Genomic DNA, 17,078 nt, shown 5'->3' with positions numbered 1-17,078 from the left:
AGCACCCTGATTACATCTATCTGCCTAAAGTCATAGTCATTACATTGTAATCAGCATTATTGGAAATGAGAATATCCATTTATGTAAGTCTGTTGTTTGTTTCAGACTGAACCATAAGTCCACAGAGTTAACAGTGACTTTCTGTTATCATGTTCCGCATTTTCAAAAAAAAAATCATACATAGCAACCATTCAGATTCTGTTCTTATTTTATCACATAATAAAGTAAAAAAGCTTGAAAGGCATCAAATTAGGCGACTTTCATGTAAGCACTGATAACCTCACCATGGGCGCCATTCATATATTAAAGAAAATATTATGAAAGTAAATGATATATGAGAGTGAGAAATTAACTTACTTGTCATACACCTCAACTACAATTTCATAGTAATCCTCTACTATAACTGCCCAGTTGTGATGAGGTAAAATGTCTAGCTTGATGTAAGCAGGACTTGCTACGGTCAAACTTGCACTTGGTATCTTTATACCAGTCTCTTTCTCATTCACATTGCGGTCATGTAGCAACACTTTAGTCTTTCCTAGTTTTTTTCCTGTCACAATATTTGTCCTCTTATCTAATGAAGCGATGCTATGATCCTCCATCTCCAAATAATACTGCTGTGAATTTATTATTTCTTCAAGTTTACCATGCTGAATCTACGGAAAAAATGCAGTTATTCTATGTTTACTCCATTTTTGCAATGTGCAATAATGCTTCATAAAACTAAAAATATGTTCTTTATCAAGAGAGCATTCACCTATCAACCTACACAAAGAAGATCATTGAATCTCTATGGAAACAACTGAACACAATACAAAAGACAAGCAAAGCTATAAACTAGATTTGCAATTATATTCATCAGCAGAGATCACCTGTAATGCTATGTACACCATAACAACAAATTTCACACAATGAATAATCTGTTGTCCTTAATGTATGTTGTAATAGTATATAACATATCTAACAAATGTATGCAATAATTTGGTACTACATAAGACCTGTGACGTGGCTCTTACTACAGATTTTTTACTCACCATGTAAACAAGACTCATCTTGAATGGTATTACAAACGTTTATAATAGTTACTAGCAAACCTGACAATGCTTCGCAACTGCAAAATGTGTAAGGGACTTGTATATAGGTCATAATCTCCTTATCCCCTCTCCCTTTGTCCATCTCCTCCTGTCCATCTCCCCCCCCCCCCCCCTTTTGTCATTCTCCATATCCTCCCCCCTTCCCTCAAACATTATCCATTTCTTCCTCCCTCCCACAAAAAACAAGCCTTTCTACATCTCCTCTACACCCCTCTCTATCTATCTTCTCCTTCACCCTCTCTCCATCTATTTTCTCCCCTCCCCCTCTCTGTCCATATCACTCTCCCCCTTTCTCGCCAATATTCTACCTTGTTTATTGTTATTTAAAGCAAGATCTCAACTGGGAAATGAAGTCACTTTAAATGAAAGGATGAATCAGTTCAGATCATTAATATAAGGGATACAGGAGAGACCCCCCCTTCTGCTGTAACTTCGAGGGTAGTAACTTCAATTACAGTGTTTCTTTGTTTAATTTGTGAACAGTTAGAACTGCAAAGTTTCGGATGATTCACATTCTATAGCAGTATTATTATTATGAGTCAAAAAGTAACAAATAAAATATGCCTCTTTCCTCTTAACTGACTGACGAAAAAAAAAAAAAAAAAAAAACCAGAACATTGATGTGTATATAATTTTGTTTAAAATTATATACAAGGAGAAAGAATGTATGTGCAAGAACCAATTCGTATAATGGTCTAAATGACCTGCTATCCAAGGTAAAACTGACAGTGAGAAAGAAAGCGAAACTGCACATTTTCACATCACAGAAATTTCTTTCTGCAGTCAGTTTTAACAGAAAGTCTACACACTGTTGTTTAAGAAAATATATACAGCCTAGCCTATGTCCATCTGAATGTTAGTAGAGTATCGTGTAACAATTTGATGTAAAACAATGAAAAACTTTCTGAGATTTTTAGTAACAACGTTTCCCCTTTATGTATTACATACATATTTGTATACCACATATAATGAAAAAAAGTATGGTCTTTGACCATCTGAAAGTTTATTAGAGTATTGTGAAAAATTTGAAGTAAATTGGTCTAATACTTCTCAAAATTTTTGGTAAGAACATTGTCTTTATACAGTGAGTGTGTGTCTACCTATATAATTTAAAAACATATACAGCCTGTATCTGTCCAAATGTTTATTAGAGCATCACGTGAAAAAGTGAAGTAAATTGATCGAGAACTTTTCAAGATTTTTGGTAATGATGTTAAACAACAACTTATTTTTATAACAATATTGTGAAAGGATAGTTGCTACTCACCATATAGTGGAGATGCTGAGTTACAGACAGGCACAACAAAAAGACTGTCAGAAAATGAGCTTTCGGCCAACGAGGTCTTCATCAAAAATAATCACACCCCACACACACACACACACACACACACACACACACACACAGACCTTAGTCTCTGGCTGCTGTGGCCAGACTGTGAACAGCAGCATGTAAGCATGTATGGGTGATGCAGCTGGGTGATGGGGATAAAGAGGAGGCTGGGGTGGGGAGTGAGAGGGAAAGCAGGGTAGGGGTGGGGAACGGGAAAGTGCTGCTTGTGGGAGCAAACAGGGACGATGTGGAGGTAGGGTAGGGCAACTAGGTGCAGTTGGATGGTTAGACAGAGGGCAGAGGGGGGTGGGGGGGAGGGTCGTAACCGTAAAGGAGAGAAGTAAAAAGACTGAGGCTGTGTTGGTGGAATACAGGGCTGTGTAGCAATGGAATGGGAACAGCAGTACGTAGCCCTACATTCCAACAACGCACCCTCAGTCCTTTTACTTCTCTCTTCCTTTTCCGCAACCCACCCTCCCTTGACCCCCGTCTAACGTCCCTGCACATAGCTGGGGGGGGGGGGGGGGTCTATTTTCGACAAAGACCTTGTCAGCTCATTTTCTGACAGTCTTTTTGTTGTGCCTATTTGAGACTCAGCACCTCTGCTGTATGGTGAACAGCAACTATCTTTTTCATAATATTGTTACATTCCATCCTGGCTTTTTCACTGTTTAACTCATTTTCATATATTTATATAGATATATGTTTTATACAATACATATAGTTTAGATAAGAAGAGAACAGAACCTTTTGAAATTTGGTGCTACAGAAGAATGCTGAAGATTAGATGGGTAGACCACATAACTAATGAGGAGGTATTGAATAGAATTGGGGAGAAGAGAAATCTGTGGTACAACTTGACTAGAAGAAGGGATCGGTTAGTAGGACATATTCTGAGGCATCAAGGGATCACCAATTTAGTATTGGAGGGCAGCGTGGAGGGTAAATATCATAGAGGGAGACCAAGGTTGCAGTAGGTACTGGGAGATGATGAAGCTTGCACAGGATAGATTAGCATGGAGAGCTGCATCAAACCAGTCTCTGGACTGAAGACTACAACAACAACAACAATACATATATTTAAAAATATGTGGCCTATGTCTGCCCAAATGTTTATTGGAGTATCATGTGAAAATCTGAAGTCCATCAACCAAGAACTTACCGAGATTTTTCTTAAAAATCTTTCCCCTTTATATAAAATGTTAGCCTATGTCCATCCAAACATCTATTAGGGAATTGTGTAAAAATTTCAAGTAAATTGGTCATGAGCTATTTGAGAAGTTTGTTAAAAATGTTGAACAAAATTTCATTTTTATGTGTTTTCATACACCACACATATTTAAAAATAAGTCATCTATGTCATCCGAATGTATATTAGGGTACTGTAAAAATTTGAAGTAAATGGGTCAGGAACATTTCGAATTTTTTTCTAACTACGTTTCCCTTTTATGTAGTATATATTTATAGACCATATATATTAAAAATATGCAGCATTTGTCTGCCTGAATATTTATTAGAGTATCATGAAAAGTCCAAAATCTGAAGTAATTCAGTCAAGAACTTTTGGAGAATTTTGTTAACAATGCTCCTCTTTTAGATGGTGTGTGTGTGTGTGTGTGTGTGTGTGTGTGTGTGTGTGTGTCCATTGTGCATTTGTTAGAGTATCGCGTAAAAATTTTTGGCAATTTCATCAAGAACTTTCTGAGATTTTTGTCAGCAACCTTTTGCATTTTTTTAGTTTGTATATACTTATAAACCACATACATTTTAAAAATGCATAGCCTATATCTGTCCAAACATTTATTAAAGTATCTTGTAAAAATCTGAAGTTAATTGGTCAAGAACTTTTCAAGATTTTTGGTAACAACTTGCAGCTGTCCATTTTTCACAGTGCAACTCACACCATGCATGTTATTCAATAGATTCCATACCTTTGTTTCATTACCTCTGAATTAATGGTAGTGGTCAAGACACATATTGTTGATTTTCTCACATTCAAAAAGAACAGTACGACAAACTGCCACAAAAATGCCAAGCACAGCGCAAACATTAGAGAAGATGAATAAAAAACATTACATGTGCCACAAAAATAGTCCTACAGCAATTTGTTTACATATTATCTAATAGAAAAAGTACTTTGACATTTCTTCAAGTAAAACATGAAAAAACAGATAATATTCCATTCCACACTCCTGAGACAGTACATGAAGTTAAGCAATATGCACACATTTGGTGCAGGTGCTGCATCTGCAGGTAATATAAGTAATATCATATGCCTCTTTAAGAAGAGTATGTTTGCCACCTTCTGCAATTTTCTGTTAAGTTTAAAATTGCGTTTTTTGACAGATACTGGGAATGACAAACTCGATTTCTCTAAGACTCCCCACACAGCTAGCAAGTAGAATGTTATAGTGATATCACTCACCTTATTTATAATCACATTATCATACTCATTTCTGAAAAGCCAGTTCATCACTAGTATCATAAAAAGGTGATGTTTGCAAGTGATCAGCATTTGTGTTAAATTCATTTCCATACTTTAAACTTCATTTCAACAGTGTTGGTATAAAATGACACACAACGAGCCATGAATAAAAATCATGGAATAGGTGCAACATTGTTATTCACATGATGCATCATACACCACTTTACGACATAGCGCTTGTAAAGTCATGAGCGATGATTGAGATTAAGGTTCATCATTCATTGATGAGCAGATGCCACAATCCATCAATAACAGCACAACGTACTTCGTCTTGTGGGAGGGGTGCATCACAGCAGTTTTAGTATGTGAAGTATCATTATCCCTTCATTGGTGGAACAGCTTTGGGCTGACAACATAATGACTGCAGCACAATGTATGAAACAGAGCTACTTCTACAGCAACATCATGTATCACAGATTAGGCAGAGTATGCCTTCAATGAATTCCCTGCTTGCGAAGGTGGTATAGACAATTTGGGATTTCTTTTTTGTTAATGCTGTCTGCCCTCTTTAATAGCACCAAGGTTTTCTCCAAATGCTCCATTGTTAATCTTTCATAACACCACTTGAAAGTCTCTCTGAACTTTATTGAGAGAGATTCAGGGCTTCTGATATGGCAAAGACTTTTGAATAGATGCTTTAGAAGCAAAACAAGTATTATCCACTCATTTCCACATGATGGTATGGTGTAGATTTAGGAAATCCATTCAACAGCCGATTTAGTCTCCCTTCTTAGTACCATACCCAAAATATGTTGATCTCTCATTTCAATAATTTTACTACAGACCTCTTCGATAACTTTGTGAAAGTGCGTTCCATTATATACTTTATGCAGAGAGCAACACTGGGAAGTAAGCAGTAATGGACACCCAGTAGGTTGAATGAATGACGCACCATGAGGTTAGCCCTCTTGCCTTCAAGTGCAGCATAAACTGTTAATCCACTGCCTAAAATGAGTACCAGACATCTCGTCAAATGTTTAATATTCGCAGGAGTTTCCCTCATTTGGAGTCTAGGTAGATTGAATCTCTTTACTCCTAACATAACCTAAAACCGCTACCCAATGCGCTCACTCCTCCACCCTCCTAGTAGTGTGCTGTTACTGGTGTGTGATTGATGTATTTTTAGACATGGAGCAGAAAACTAGAGTCAGCATTAATGAATAGTGAGCACAATACGAGGTTCATAACTGTGAATGTTATTCCACTGCAAATAAAGTGACACTTAATACAGAACTTCTAGGAGCACTGTTCTGCTGCCTGAAACAAGACATAACCAGTGACGTATTGGGAAAAAAATGTTTAGAAATGATGAACAGTATAAATATGAGAAATTTAATATACAGTGCCCACATGCGCTCGTGTAAGATATTAAGCATGAAAGTAGTATCACATACTTTCATACCACACACCAGTGTACCAAACACTTTCATGTCCCACACTTTCTCTCTGTCAAAGGAAACACCTACTGTTACCCATGTAGGATAGCCAGCTATACAATTGCCTCCATCAGGCTGAGGGTATTGATAGTCCTCCACTTTCGAAACAACTAATGAGCTTCTTGGTTTCTACATGGTAGGTTAACAGGTGGTTCACCATGTGATCTTACAGATGCTTATTATTAGACATGTAAGGCCCTTACAAGTTTTCAGTGGGTAGATGGAGATCGCCTCCCTCCATAAAAATTGAATTTTTACTGTACACACAATCTAATAAGAAAAGTATGTGGAGTAGTAGTTCCAGAGCACTAGACAGAGTGGGCTCTAGCTCTCACATGGAGAAAGGGTGATTGTATTCTATGCCATTATTGGAAATTAAATGTCAACTGCTCTTCCCCTGGCCTCAATGCTGAGGCAAAGGCAGGAGCCATGCTAATTATGATGGTTACATTAGCATAATGCTCTAATATTGTTTAGAAATGTCTGTAGTGCTTGTGTTAAGATTCCCCTGTTCAAGTGAAGTGAAGCTCATATTGGCAACCCAGATAGTGAGCTGGGATTCTCTTGACAACTTTCCAAACTTTTCAGAAAAATTTTATCCGCTTCATGAGTTCAGGAACTCCTGCCATCACTGTTGTTTGGTCTTCTTAATAATTCATTTAATTTTTTTCTTTGAAAACTGAAACACTGTGCAGGTTTCTGTCACTGGTCTGCACTTGTGCCTTAGAAGTGCCACCTGCCTGCCTGTGATCATTCAGTGTCAATCGTTGTGCTACAAAGCACATGATGCCAACCAAATCACCCCGACAACTTTGGTATAAATGTACTAGAGTACTACAATCATGCTGAAGAAGTGACCCATCCAGCCGTGGATGGGTCACATCTTAGTAACCCAGACATAGTACAACCAGTTAGCTCTGTCCAGCATTAATTTCAGAAGCTTACTTTCTGAGAATGGCGAGTGTGAATCCACATGGGGAAACAATTGTGTGTGTGAAGAGCAGAATCTAATTCAAACAGATGTAGAGCATAATGATGGTCAAAAGTGTGGAACAGTCCCAAGTAACAAAAGTGCAGAACAATCCTAAAGTATGTGCTTAAATGAGTGATGTGCCTGATACTGAATACGGATGTGTCTTCAGAATGAATAAGACTCTCAATGATTCTTACCCTCCGGCTGGAAGAGAAGGAGCCCTAAGAAAATTTTGTGTGTTAAAGTAACTCAGAAGAACGAATGGGAGAGGTGATTTAGTCTTCAGTCTCCGTTCCAGCATTCACTTTGTATAAGGTTTAGAGTGCATATTGTTATCTTTGTATGAGTATTTATTGTGACTGCAGTTTCTTGCATATCTGGGGTATGGGAAATGAAATTTCTCACTGAAAAACACAGCAATGCCCCCTTAACTGTCTCATGAGACCATTATTTTCGACCGAATAATTCCTTATCACAAAGGCATCTCATGATTTACAATGGCTGTTTGAAGAATCTGCAGTGAATTAAGAGTGTAAATTGGAACTGCTATTCTCAGGTGAGCAGAAACTGGCAGCCTGAAGTTGACATCATAATTCAGAGTGCCTATTTCCATATCACTGAATGGTGAATGCTAGGTTAGAAGGCAGAGTGAAAAAGAGTGATCCATTCGGGATTCAATCTCATGACCTTAAGGTTTTCAACCACTCATTCTACTGTTAGACCACCATGCCAGACATCAATTAGATCCCGCTTACTGTATTCTCGAAGCACTGCTGCTGCCTTGAGTTACAGCAGCTGTTCACTAGGCAGTAATGGCACGTTTTCACATCTTCTCCTTATATCATCATAATTCAGACAATTTATATACAATATTAATAAGTTATATACAAAAATCTTCCTCAGCAGTTAGAGAGATTAACCTGCATATACAGACACAAGCATTTTCATTTTATATACACAAAGATTATATATAAAATCCTTCCTTGTTAATCAATGTGTCTATTAGTCAAAACCAGATCAGAATCCCTACAGCAGTTCAAAAGCTCACATTAACCATTTTGCGGGCACATTTTTTGTAGCAAAGATTATTTTTTTGCTAACGTATTAGAATCATGATCAACTGACTATATCTTTTTTTAAATCATTTTTATGATTTAGAACCAAAAACTATGGTGCTACTAATATCACCACGGCACCTTTGTGAGGTATTAAAACTAATGGTAAATGGATTTCCCATTTCCCTTCTGTGAGCTATTACATGTTGCCACTACATGTCAAAAAATAATGAACAGTGTTTTCTGTTTTTATTTTATGTTTTCTTTTAATGTGTTGCGACAACAATAGCGATCCCATGACAAACAAAAACTGATTATTGTAGCAGTTTTCATACACCTGGTCCAATGTACTAGACACTGACGTGATGTCAGGCACTGACAGAGGTGGTAAGACGAATTCCCAAAAGCTCTGGGATACCCCTAAGTTGGGGGTAAGTATGCTTCCCAAGAACCACAAATGACAAATTAATTTTGTGGTAAGTATACTTCCCAAGCCCTTCCACAAACTACTTTGGTGGTAACCATACACTCCAATAATCATTAAAACACCATTGTTTGGTGGAATATATACTTCCCACAGTCCTGAAGGCTATATTTCACAACAAACAGAAACTACAGATGGTGCAACAGACCAGCACTACATGCCAGGAGCGTACAGAAGGGGTAACACACATTCCCTTGAACATTGTAAACAAATACATTTAGTGGGAAGTATATTCCCCACAGCCCGTGAAAGGCTTAACGTGACCACCTTTTGTTGCACAGACCACTACAAGACATGCAGGAAAAGTGACAATGGGGTTCTGCAAGATACCTACAGGGATGCGGAGCCATGTTGACTCCACTGCTGCTTACATGCATTGTGGTATTAAAAGCATATCAATTAATTGTGAAATCCTGATGCATCCATCATGAAGATGTGTTTGATGAACCACCCATTGTACATAATGTGGTAGTTCCAAATATGGCCAAAAGAGATCTCAAGTTGCATTGCTCCATATGATGCATCTGTAGTGATTGTTCTTTGGCACCAAGAGCACACTGCTGCATGTTTTTGTCCACTGCAACCGAGTGCTTAATTGCTCCCGTCCTTATGTGATATAGTGGTGATACAGCTTTTTATTACAGGTAAGATACTGCCTAATATATACTCAGAATCACTGTAGAATTCATGGTATTTAGATATATTTCATGGAAGATGTCTGTTTCAAGAATAACTCAGAGATCACAATATACAGCATGCGTTCCATAAGTAATGCGACCAATTTTTTTCTGACACAACGGTACACCGCAGCGTGTTGTAACCGGCTGGGCTAAGTGGAGGGGGGTTCTAGCTTCAAAACGCTCTTTGCCTCATTCGGCTGCAAGCTTCCAAAGAGTCAGGACATCATTCTGTAGAGCAACGGTACACTATCAAATTATGCGTTAAACTTGGGAAGTCTGCCACCGAAATGTTTCCATTACTTCAGCATGCCTTTGGGACTGATTGCTTGTCCAAATCACAAGTTTTCCAATGGCACACGTCGTTCATGGAGGGCCGAGAAGAGATCACCGACGAACCTCGCAGTAGACGACCATCAACGGCACGAGTCAACGAAAATGTGATGCGTGTGCACGATTGTTTGAACTCTGACAGATGGCTGAGCCTTCAATTGATAGCACAAACTCTAAACATGTCAAACACAACCATTCTCCGCATTGTGACCGAAGATTTGCACATGAGAAAGGTGTGTGCCAAACTCGTCCCAAAAGTGTTGAACGACGAACACAAGCACATGCAAGTGCTTCGGTGCCGAGAAATGTTGGAAATTCATTAAAATTATCCTCATTTTTTAAACTCAGTTGATCACTGGTGATGAGTCGTGGATTTTTGAGTACGACCCTGAGACAAAAAGGCAGAGTTCAGAGTGGCACACCCCATCGTCGCCCCGTCCCAAGAAGGCACACATGAGCAAGTCAAGGATCAAAACCATGCTTATTGTCTTCTTTGACGTCAGAGGCATTGTCCACCATGAATTTGTACCTACTGGGACTACAGTGAACTCAGCTTTCTACTTGGAAGTGCTCAAAAGACTGAAAAGGTGGGTCTCGCGCTGCTGAAGCGACATCAAGGATACGTGGAAAGTTCACGACGACAACGCGCTGAGTCACAGCACCTTCATCGTCAACGACTTCCTGGCCAGGACCAAGACCCCACTGGTTCCCCAGCCTCCCTACAGTCCTGACCTGGCTCCCACTGACTGCTTTTTGTTTCCTCGGTTAAAAGGAGTCATGAAAGGAAAACATTGGGACGTGATTGAAAGCATCCAGGTGCATGCTACATCAGCTCTAAAGGACATTCCGGAAAAGGCATTCCAGGCTGCATTCCAGGCATGGACACACCAGCTCCAGAAGTGTATCGACACAAGAGGGTGCTATATTGAAATTTTTTTATTATTTGTATGAATATATTCAATAAATGATTTTTTTTATGAATTTGGTCGCATTACTTATGGAACACACCTTGTATACCACCATCAATGTTCCTGCACTGCATTAGAAACTGGGTGAAACATCACGTACTGTTGCAAATTTTGTGCATTGTTTGTGCAGTAAAACTGCATACACTTAATTCAAGATGTTATCTTCCATCTCAGTTTATAATGAATCGTTATATGGGAGCACTGAAATACCTTCAAGTCAGACTTCATCAGACGATGATGCAGATTTTAGTGATGACCCAGATTACTGAGCACCTTGTTCAGGAATTATTATTTCTGAAACAAGCTCTTCAAACGAAGGTGATTCATGAGAAAAAATACACAATCAAACAATGGCCATCTCATGTTACTGTTCTCATGGAACTGCTAAAACATGATAAAGAACAAAAAAGTGATGAATATGACTGGGCTACAAATGACACTGTGTTGTGTATTGTAAAATGGAAGTACAAAAGAACTGTGCATTTGTTCTCAAGCATTCATGATCTGAAAACCACAACAGAAGTATTTCGGAAAGAAAAGGATGTAACTGTAATGAAGTTGCCTTGCCCTCTACTGGTTGTTGATTACAATAGAAATATCAACTCTGTGGATAAATTAGATCACAGGAAATCAATATACAAAACTGACAGAAAGTGTTGGACATGGTGGCCTCACAAAAAGGAGTTGGACATGGTGGCCTCGCATCTTCTTTTGCTATACTAATGAAAGTATCGTGAATGCCTTTGTGCTTCATAAGGAACTGAAGGTTGTAACAATGAAAATGAAGAAATTTCAGAAGGAAGTGTTCAGAAGTCTTGTAAGCAACACATTGGTTGCTTTAAGGAAGAAAGGCAGGCAACTGAACCATCCAGTGCAGCTCGCAAAGACAAACCTTGCGCACCTAAAAGTGTGAGAACAAAAAGTTCAGCACATCAGCCACAAAGAACTACATGACAAAGATGTGCAAATTGCAGGGAAAAAAAAGAAAAGAAAAGAAAGGGGGGGAGGGGACAGAAAGGACCGAATGGGTGTGTTGTGTGTGGCTGGTACCTCTCTACTAAGGGAAAAGTAAGTCTTGCTTCCAAGACTACCATGCTGCTTGAAGTGTTACAATTTATCTCCTATCCCTGTTCATTAAAGAGTTACAGGTGGGGAGTCTGGTTGCCAGAGTACTATGGTAAACTCATCCTAATGCTCTTCAAACCAAGCACTTACACAGTGAGCTGTGTGACACATTTTATTCTCCTGCTGGTAGATGCCATCGCTCCAAAAAAAAAAAAAAAAAAAAAAAAAAAAAAAAAAAAAAAAAAAAAAAAAAAAAAAAAAAAAAACTGCATGTAGGGATGGACATGGCCCCTAAGGACAGATGCATACTTGGGTTGATCCATTGTGCCTTCCAGAATGACAAGGACAAGACCATCTAGAGTATGCCACAAAAACATTCCCCAAAACACGTTGAACATGCCAACGGCCATCTGTTCGATGGAGCATGAAATGTGATTCATCTGAAAAGGTCACCTGTTGCAATCAGTGGGAATCCAGTTGCGGTATTGGCATGAAAATTCCAGTCTTCATCCTCAATGAAAAGTATTTAGCATGAGTGGATAAACCAGGCACATGCTACAGAAGCTCACACACAGCAACGTTTACTGAATGCTCAATGAGGAGACTGCTGGTAGCCCCTTGGTTCACCTGGGTTGTCAGTTGCGCAATAGATGCATATCTATTTGTTCGACCACATCTCCACAGCCCTTGATTAGGTACATGCGATTGCATTACAGACAACTCGGTGTCGAGTATAGACTCCTGATGAAAGCTAGCCCACGTGTCCTAGTAACAAGGATCCCACAGTAAATGCGCCAAGGAAATCAAATACTCTTTTGGCAGTGGTGGGGCCTGAGGATGGTGGTAAAGTGCTGCCGAAACTAGTCGTGTGACAGAATACAGACATTCTCAAGATACAGCCGTAGTGGTACTTCTTCTCATATATTTTTCACCCCTGTCATCTATGGCCCATGGTGCACAAGAGCTGCCTCAGCGCTGATTTTGGATAGTGCCATTTTGTGATGCACAGTGTACTTTAACCACAGGGGCACACAAACAATTTACAAACTCAACCATTTCAGAAATACTTCCATCCTTGGCCCAAAAGCTAATGATCGTGCCCTTTTGGGCATCACGTAAATCACTATGTTTCCATATTACAACTGCACTGTTTTCTGTGTCTCCATGACATGATTTATATACCTTCTACTGCTAGTGTTCCCATCTGTCACTTGTGAGTGGTTAGTGCATGGTGACGTCGAACATAGGTGGTGGTCACATTAATATGATTGGGCAGTGTATATAGACAAGATTTATTCTGTGTAAGAGCCAAACTTCTGTAACTATATTTTGTTAGATGTATGTGCCCCAGTGTTTTTCACTTGAAATCATTTTCTGCTCCCTCCACTGCACCTTTGTCTGAGTACTATGTGGCCTAATGTTCAGTAGGATGCCATGTTCATGCTCTGCCACTGTAGGGGAATGTTCTAATGTATGTGAATTCCTAAGGGACCGAACTGCTGAGCTCATCAGTCCCCAGACTTACACACTACTTAAACTAACTTATCGCTAAGGACAATACTCACACCCATGCCCAAGGAAGGACTTGGACCTCCACTTAGGGAGATACAAGTGTTATCTAGCAGTTTTGCTTTCCACACAGATTTCATCTGCTACTCCAATGTCCTCGAAGATTATATGTAGTGTTGTGCAAAATTGATGAACCTACCCAATAAACAAATCTTGGAAGAAAGATGCAGCAACCTAGAAATTGCTCTATGTAGAACCAACAGTTTCTACAACACACTTGCAGTGTCGAACAATAATGTTACAAAATGTGGATTACAAAATATAGTCAGCGGTGCAGTTCTGCCCGTGCCCAGATAAATCTAAAGTAATTCTTAGTTTCTTTAGCAGCTATGATATTGCCACAAGCTGTGCCAGTTAGCAGTGCTGGCTAGTGTGCTGCAGGTAGTCATTTCAAATCCAATCGCCAGCAAATATTTGCTACTAGCTGTTACTCGCATATTAGCCGTTTTATGATGATGAGTGATGGTAAGTAAGTAAGCTTCAGTGTCTACAATAATTTCAGCTGCCCTGACATGTCCGCCTCTCAGGTAAGCACAGCTCATGATGCGCACGCCCACCACCCCCTTCCCTACTGCCATAATGCACGATGGCACAGCACACGGTGTGTCGCTACTGAGTGATGTGTACGGTGGGTCATGAGCAGGTATGCACCTCTATGCATCGTGCTATTGCAGTAGCTACACGTTATATAATTTGTACATTGTACAGAAAACAGACAGCAGCTGTAAGAGTCGAGAGGCAGGCAAGGGAAGATGTGGTTGAGAAAGTAGTGAGACAAGACTGTGACCTTTCCCCTATGTTATTCAATCTGTTCATTGAGCAAGCAGTAAAGGAAACCAAAGAAAAATTTGGAGTACAAATTAAAGTTCATGGAGAAGAAATAAAAACTTCGAGGTTTGTTGATGGAATTGTAATTCTGTCAGAGACGGCAAATGGCTTGGAAGAGCAGCTGATCAAAATGGACAGCATCCTGAAAGATGGATATAAGATGAACATCAACAAAAGTGAAACAAGGATAATGGAATTTAGTCACACTAAATCCAGTGAAGTGGAGGGACTTAGATTAGGAAACAAGACACTTAAAGTAGTACATGAGTTTTCCTACTTGGGCAACAAAATAACTGTTGATGGCCAAAGTAGAGAGGATACAGAATGTAGACCGGCAATGGCAAGAAGAGTAATTTGTTAACATTGAATATAGATTTAAGTGTTAAGAAGTCTTTTCTGAAAATATTTGTCCAGAGTGTAGCCTTGTATGGAAGCGAAATATGTATGACAAACAGAAGCTTTTGAAATGTGATTCTACAGAAAAGAACCGAGAATTAGATGCGTAGATCATGTAACTTATGAGGAGGTATTTAATAGACTTGGGGAGAAATCAAATTTGAGGGCTCAACCTGACTAGAAATAGAGATCAGTTGACAGGGCACATTCTGAGACATCAAGGGATCACCAACATAGTGTTGAAGGGAAGTGGGGCATGGGTGGGAGGGGGGAGGGGGCGGGGGGAATATAGAGGCAGACCAAGATATGAATACAGTAAGCAGAAAGATGTAGGTTGCAGTAGTTACTCAGAGATGAAGAGATTTGCCCAAGTTAAAGTTGGATAAAGAGCTGCATCAAAACGGTCTTTAGACTGAAAACTACAACAACACATTAATCAACAAATTTAATAATTTTTTAACATGGTTAATGTTAACTGATGTAAAAAGAATTGTTCTTACTTTCTAAAGAAGCCTATGTTCCCAATCAAGATTACGACACTAAATTTCATTGAAATCAGTTCAGCGGTTTAGTCATGAAAATGTAACAGACAGTGTTATTTTCAAATTTATAATATTAGTATGGATTTAATATTTATCACTTCTAGAAGTCTCTCAAAATGTCCTGTGTTTGGAATTTCAATATTTGTATAAACAAAGCACTCTCTGTCCACGATGCAGTTCTTTTTGGTCTCCATGTTCGTGTCCATAATAAATGTGCTTTCCGTGCTAAGTGTTGCACTTCACTGATGACTCTGTTTCAGATTTTGATTCAATTGGATTAGATACAAGCAGTAGGTCAGCTTTACATCAAGCATGTGTCAGTGTTTTCGGGAGATGCTGGTCAGGACCCAAAGAAATGGATCAAAGGACTCGGACAAGTTGCCACACAAAATAGGTGGAATGTCATGTGTTTGGCAACTGAGAGCTTCTGTTTAGACATCACGACCCAGCAGTGGTTTGAGAACAACAAGAGAAACCTCAATAGCTGGGAAAAAGTGCATGCGAACTTGAAGAAAAGCAAGTTGCTTAGCGGAAAAACAACTGAAGAACAGGGTTCAACATCATGGTTAAACAACACAGTCTTACATACAGTTGGTCCTTATGCCACATACTGAATCCGAATAATAGAGATACCAAAATTATCTCAAATTAGATAAAGGGAGTTGCGTATGAAATCTACCGAGCCTTTCCAGTAAAGAATGTCACGGTGACAGAGGAATTCATCAAGTGGCGCCAGTGCATCAAGAAAATGCAAAAGAATAGAGTTGGATGAAAGACTTGACTTCCAAATGTGGTCCCAATGATACTTGTGGAAGACCACCATGACCTCATTTCTCTCATACACTAGATAGTAAGTGAAGAGATACATCAGTTTATGGCAGCCAAGAATGTCGGGCCAAGTACACATGAGAGAGAGAGAGAGAGAGAGAGAGAGAGAGAGAGACCTTGAATGTCAATCCTCTACATCTGGAGGTAATGGAGAATGTTGAAGAAAAGGTATATTGAGCCTTAGCATAAATCTTCGCCACCAGTCAAATCATTGTGAAGAATGTTCTACGCGAACTCTGACTCTGTCGCAGCTATCAAGCAACAACCCAGCATCTGACCAAGGCAAGTACAGGTACAACCAAATCTTCCACCACGTATAATGTCCAGCAGAAGAACGTGGCGCACATAACAAAGAGGACAACACACCAGTATGTTTCCACTGTTGGTGTACTGAACACTTTGTATGAAACTGCAGAGGAAGAAGATGAGTGTTCAACAACTATTATGCCACAAGACATCAATCATCACAACAGTCCTATTCAGGCCAGCCTAGTGTAGACAATTATGGTCAACGTGTAGGAAGCAGCTCATCAAGTAACCTGGACAAGGTCACTCCCCAACACACCATAACCTTTCCCCTGCACCAGACAATGGTACCAGCCACTCACCTAGCTGCCAACTTCAGGAAAGGTAATCACCAGTTGCCAAGACATCAGGAAATCTCACCAAAGTCATCATAGATGGCCAACCGGTCCGGACATTAGTCAACTCTGGCACTTCTTTTTCTGTAATGTCACATGCTAACGAAGGTTATGTTCAGTGACATGAAAGTGATTGTACTGAAAATCACAAATGGGAAACACACCTAGCCATCAGGAATATGTATTGTAAGGATAGCTGTCAATGACAGAATCGTCATTTAGTTTGTTGTTTAGCACAATGCACTCAAAATGTTATTCCTAGATGGGACTTCAGGCAGGCATCACAAGCAGTCACAGACTGTGGAAGATCAGAGTTCGATATCGAGGAACCTATTCCACATAGCGCACATAACAAAGATTGCTCTGGGCAACTG

At 39.5% G+C, this 17,078-nt stretch overlaps 1 protein-coding gene across 1 annotated transcript in view; it reads right to left on the bottom strand.

Annotated features, from left to right (window-relative positions):
* Positions 1 to 17,078, bottom strand: part of LOC124615603 (nuclear pore membrane glycoprotein 210-like) — a 262,491-nt gene that overhangs the window by 176,185 nt on the left and 69,228 nt on the right. The window contains exon 5 of the mRNA XM_047143596.1: positions 358 to 656. Within this exon, the coding sequence (XP_046999552.1) occupies positions 358 to 656 (299 nt within the window). The remainder of the gene's footprint in view (positions 1 to 357; positions 657 to 17,078) is intronic.

Source organism: Schistocerca americana, chromosome 5, assembly GCF_021461395.2.
Source record: "Schistocerca americana isolate TAMUIC-IGC-003095 chromosome 5, iqSchAmer2.1, whole genome shotgun sequence".
Lineage (NCBI taxonomy): Eukaryota > Metazoa > Arthropoda > Insecta > Orthoptera > Acrididae > Schistocerca > Schistocerca americana.
Note: the sequence above shows the minus strand (reverse complement) of the source record. Positions and strands in the feature narration are given on the sequence as shown.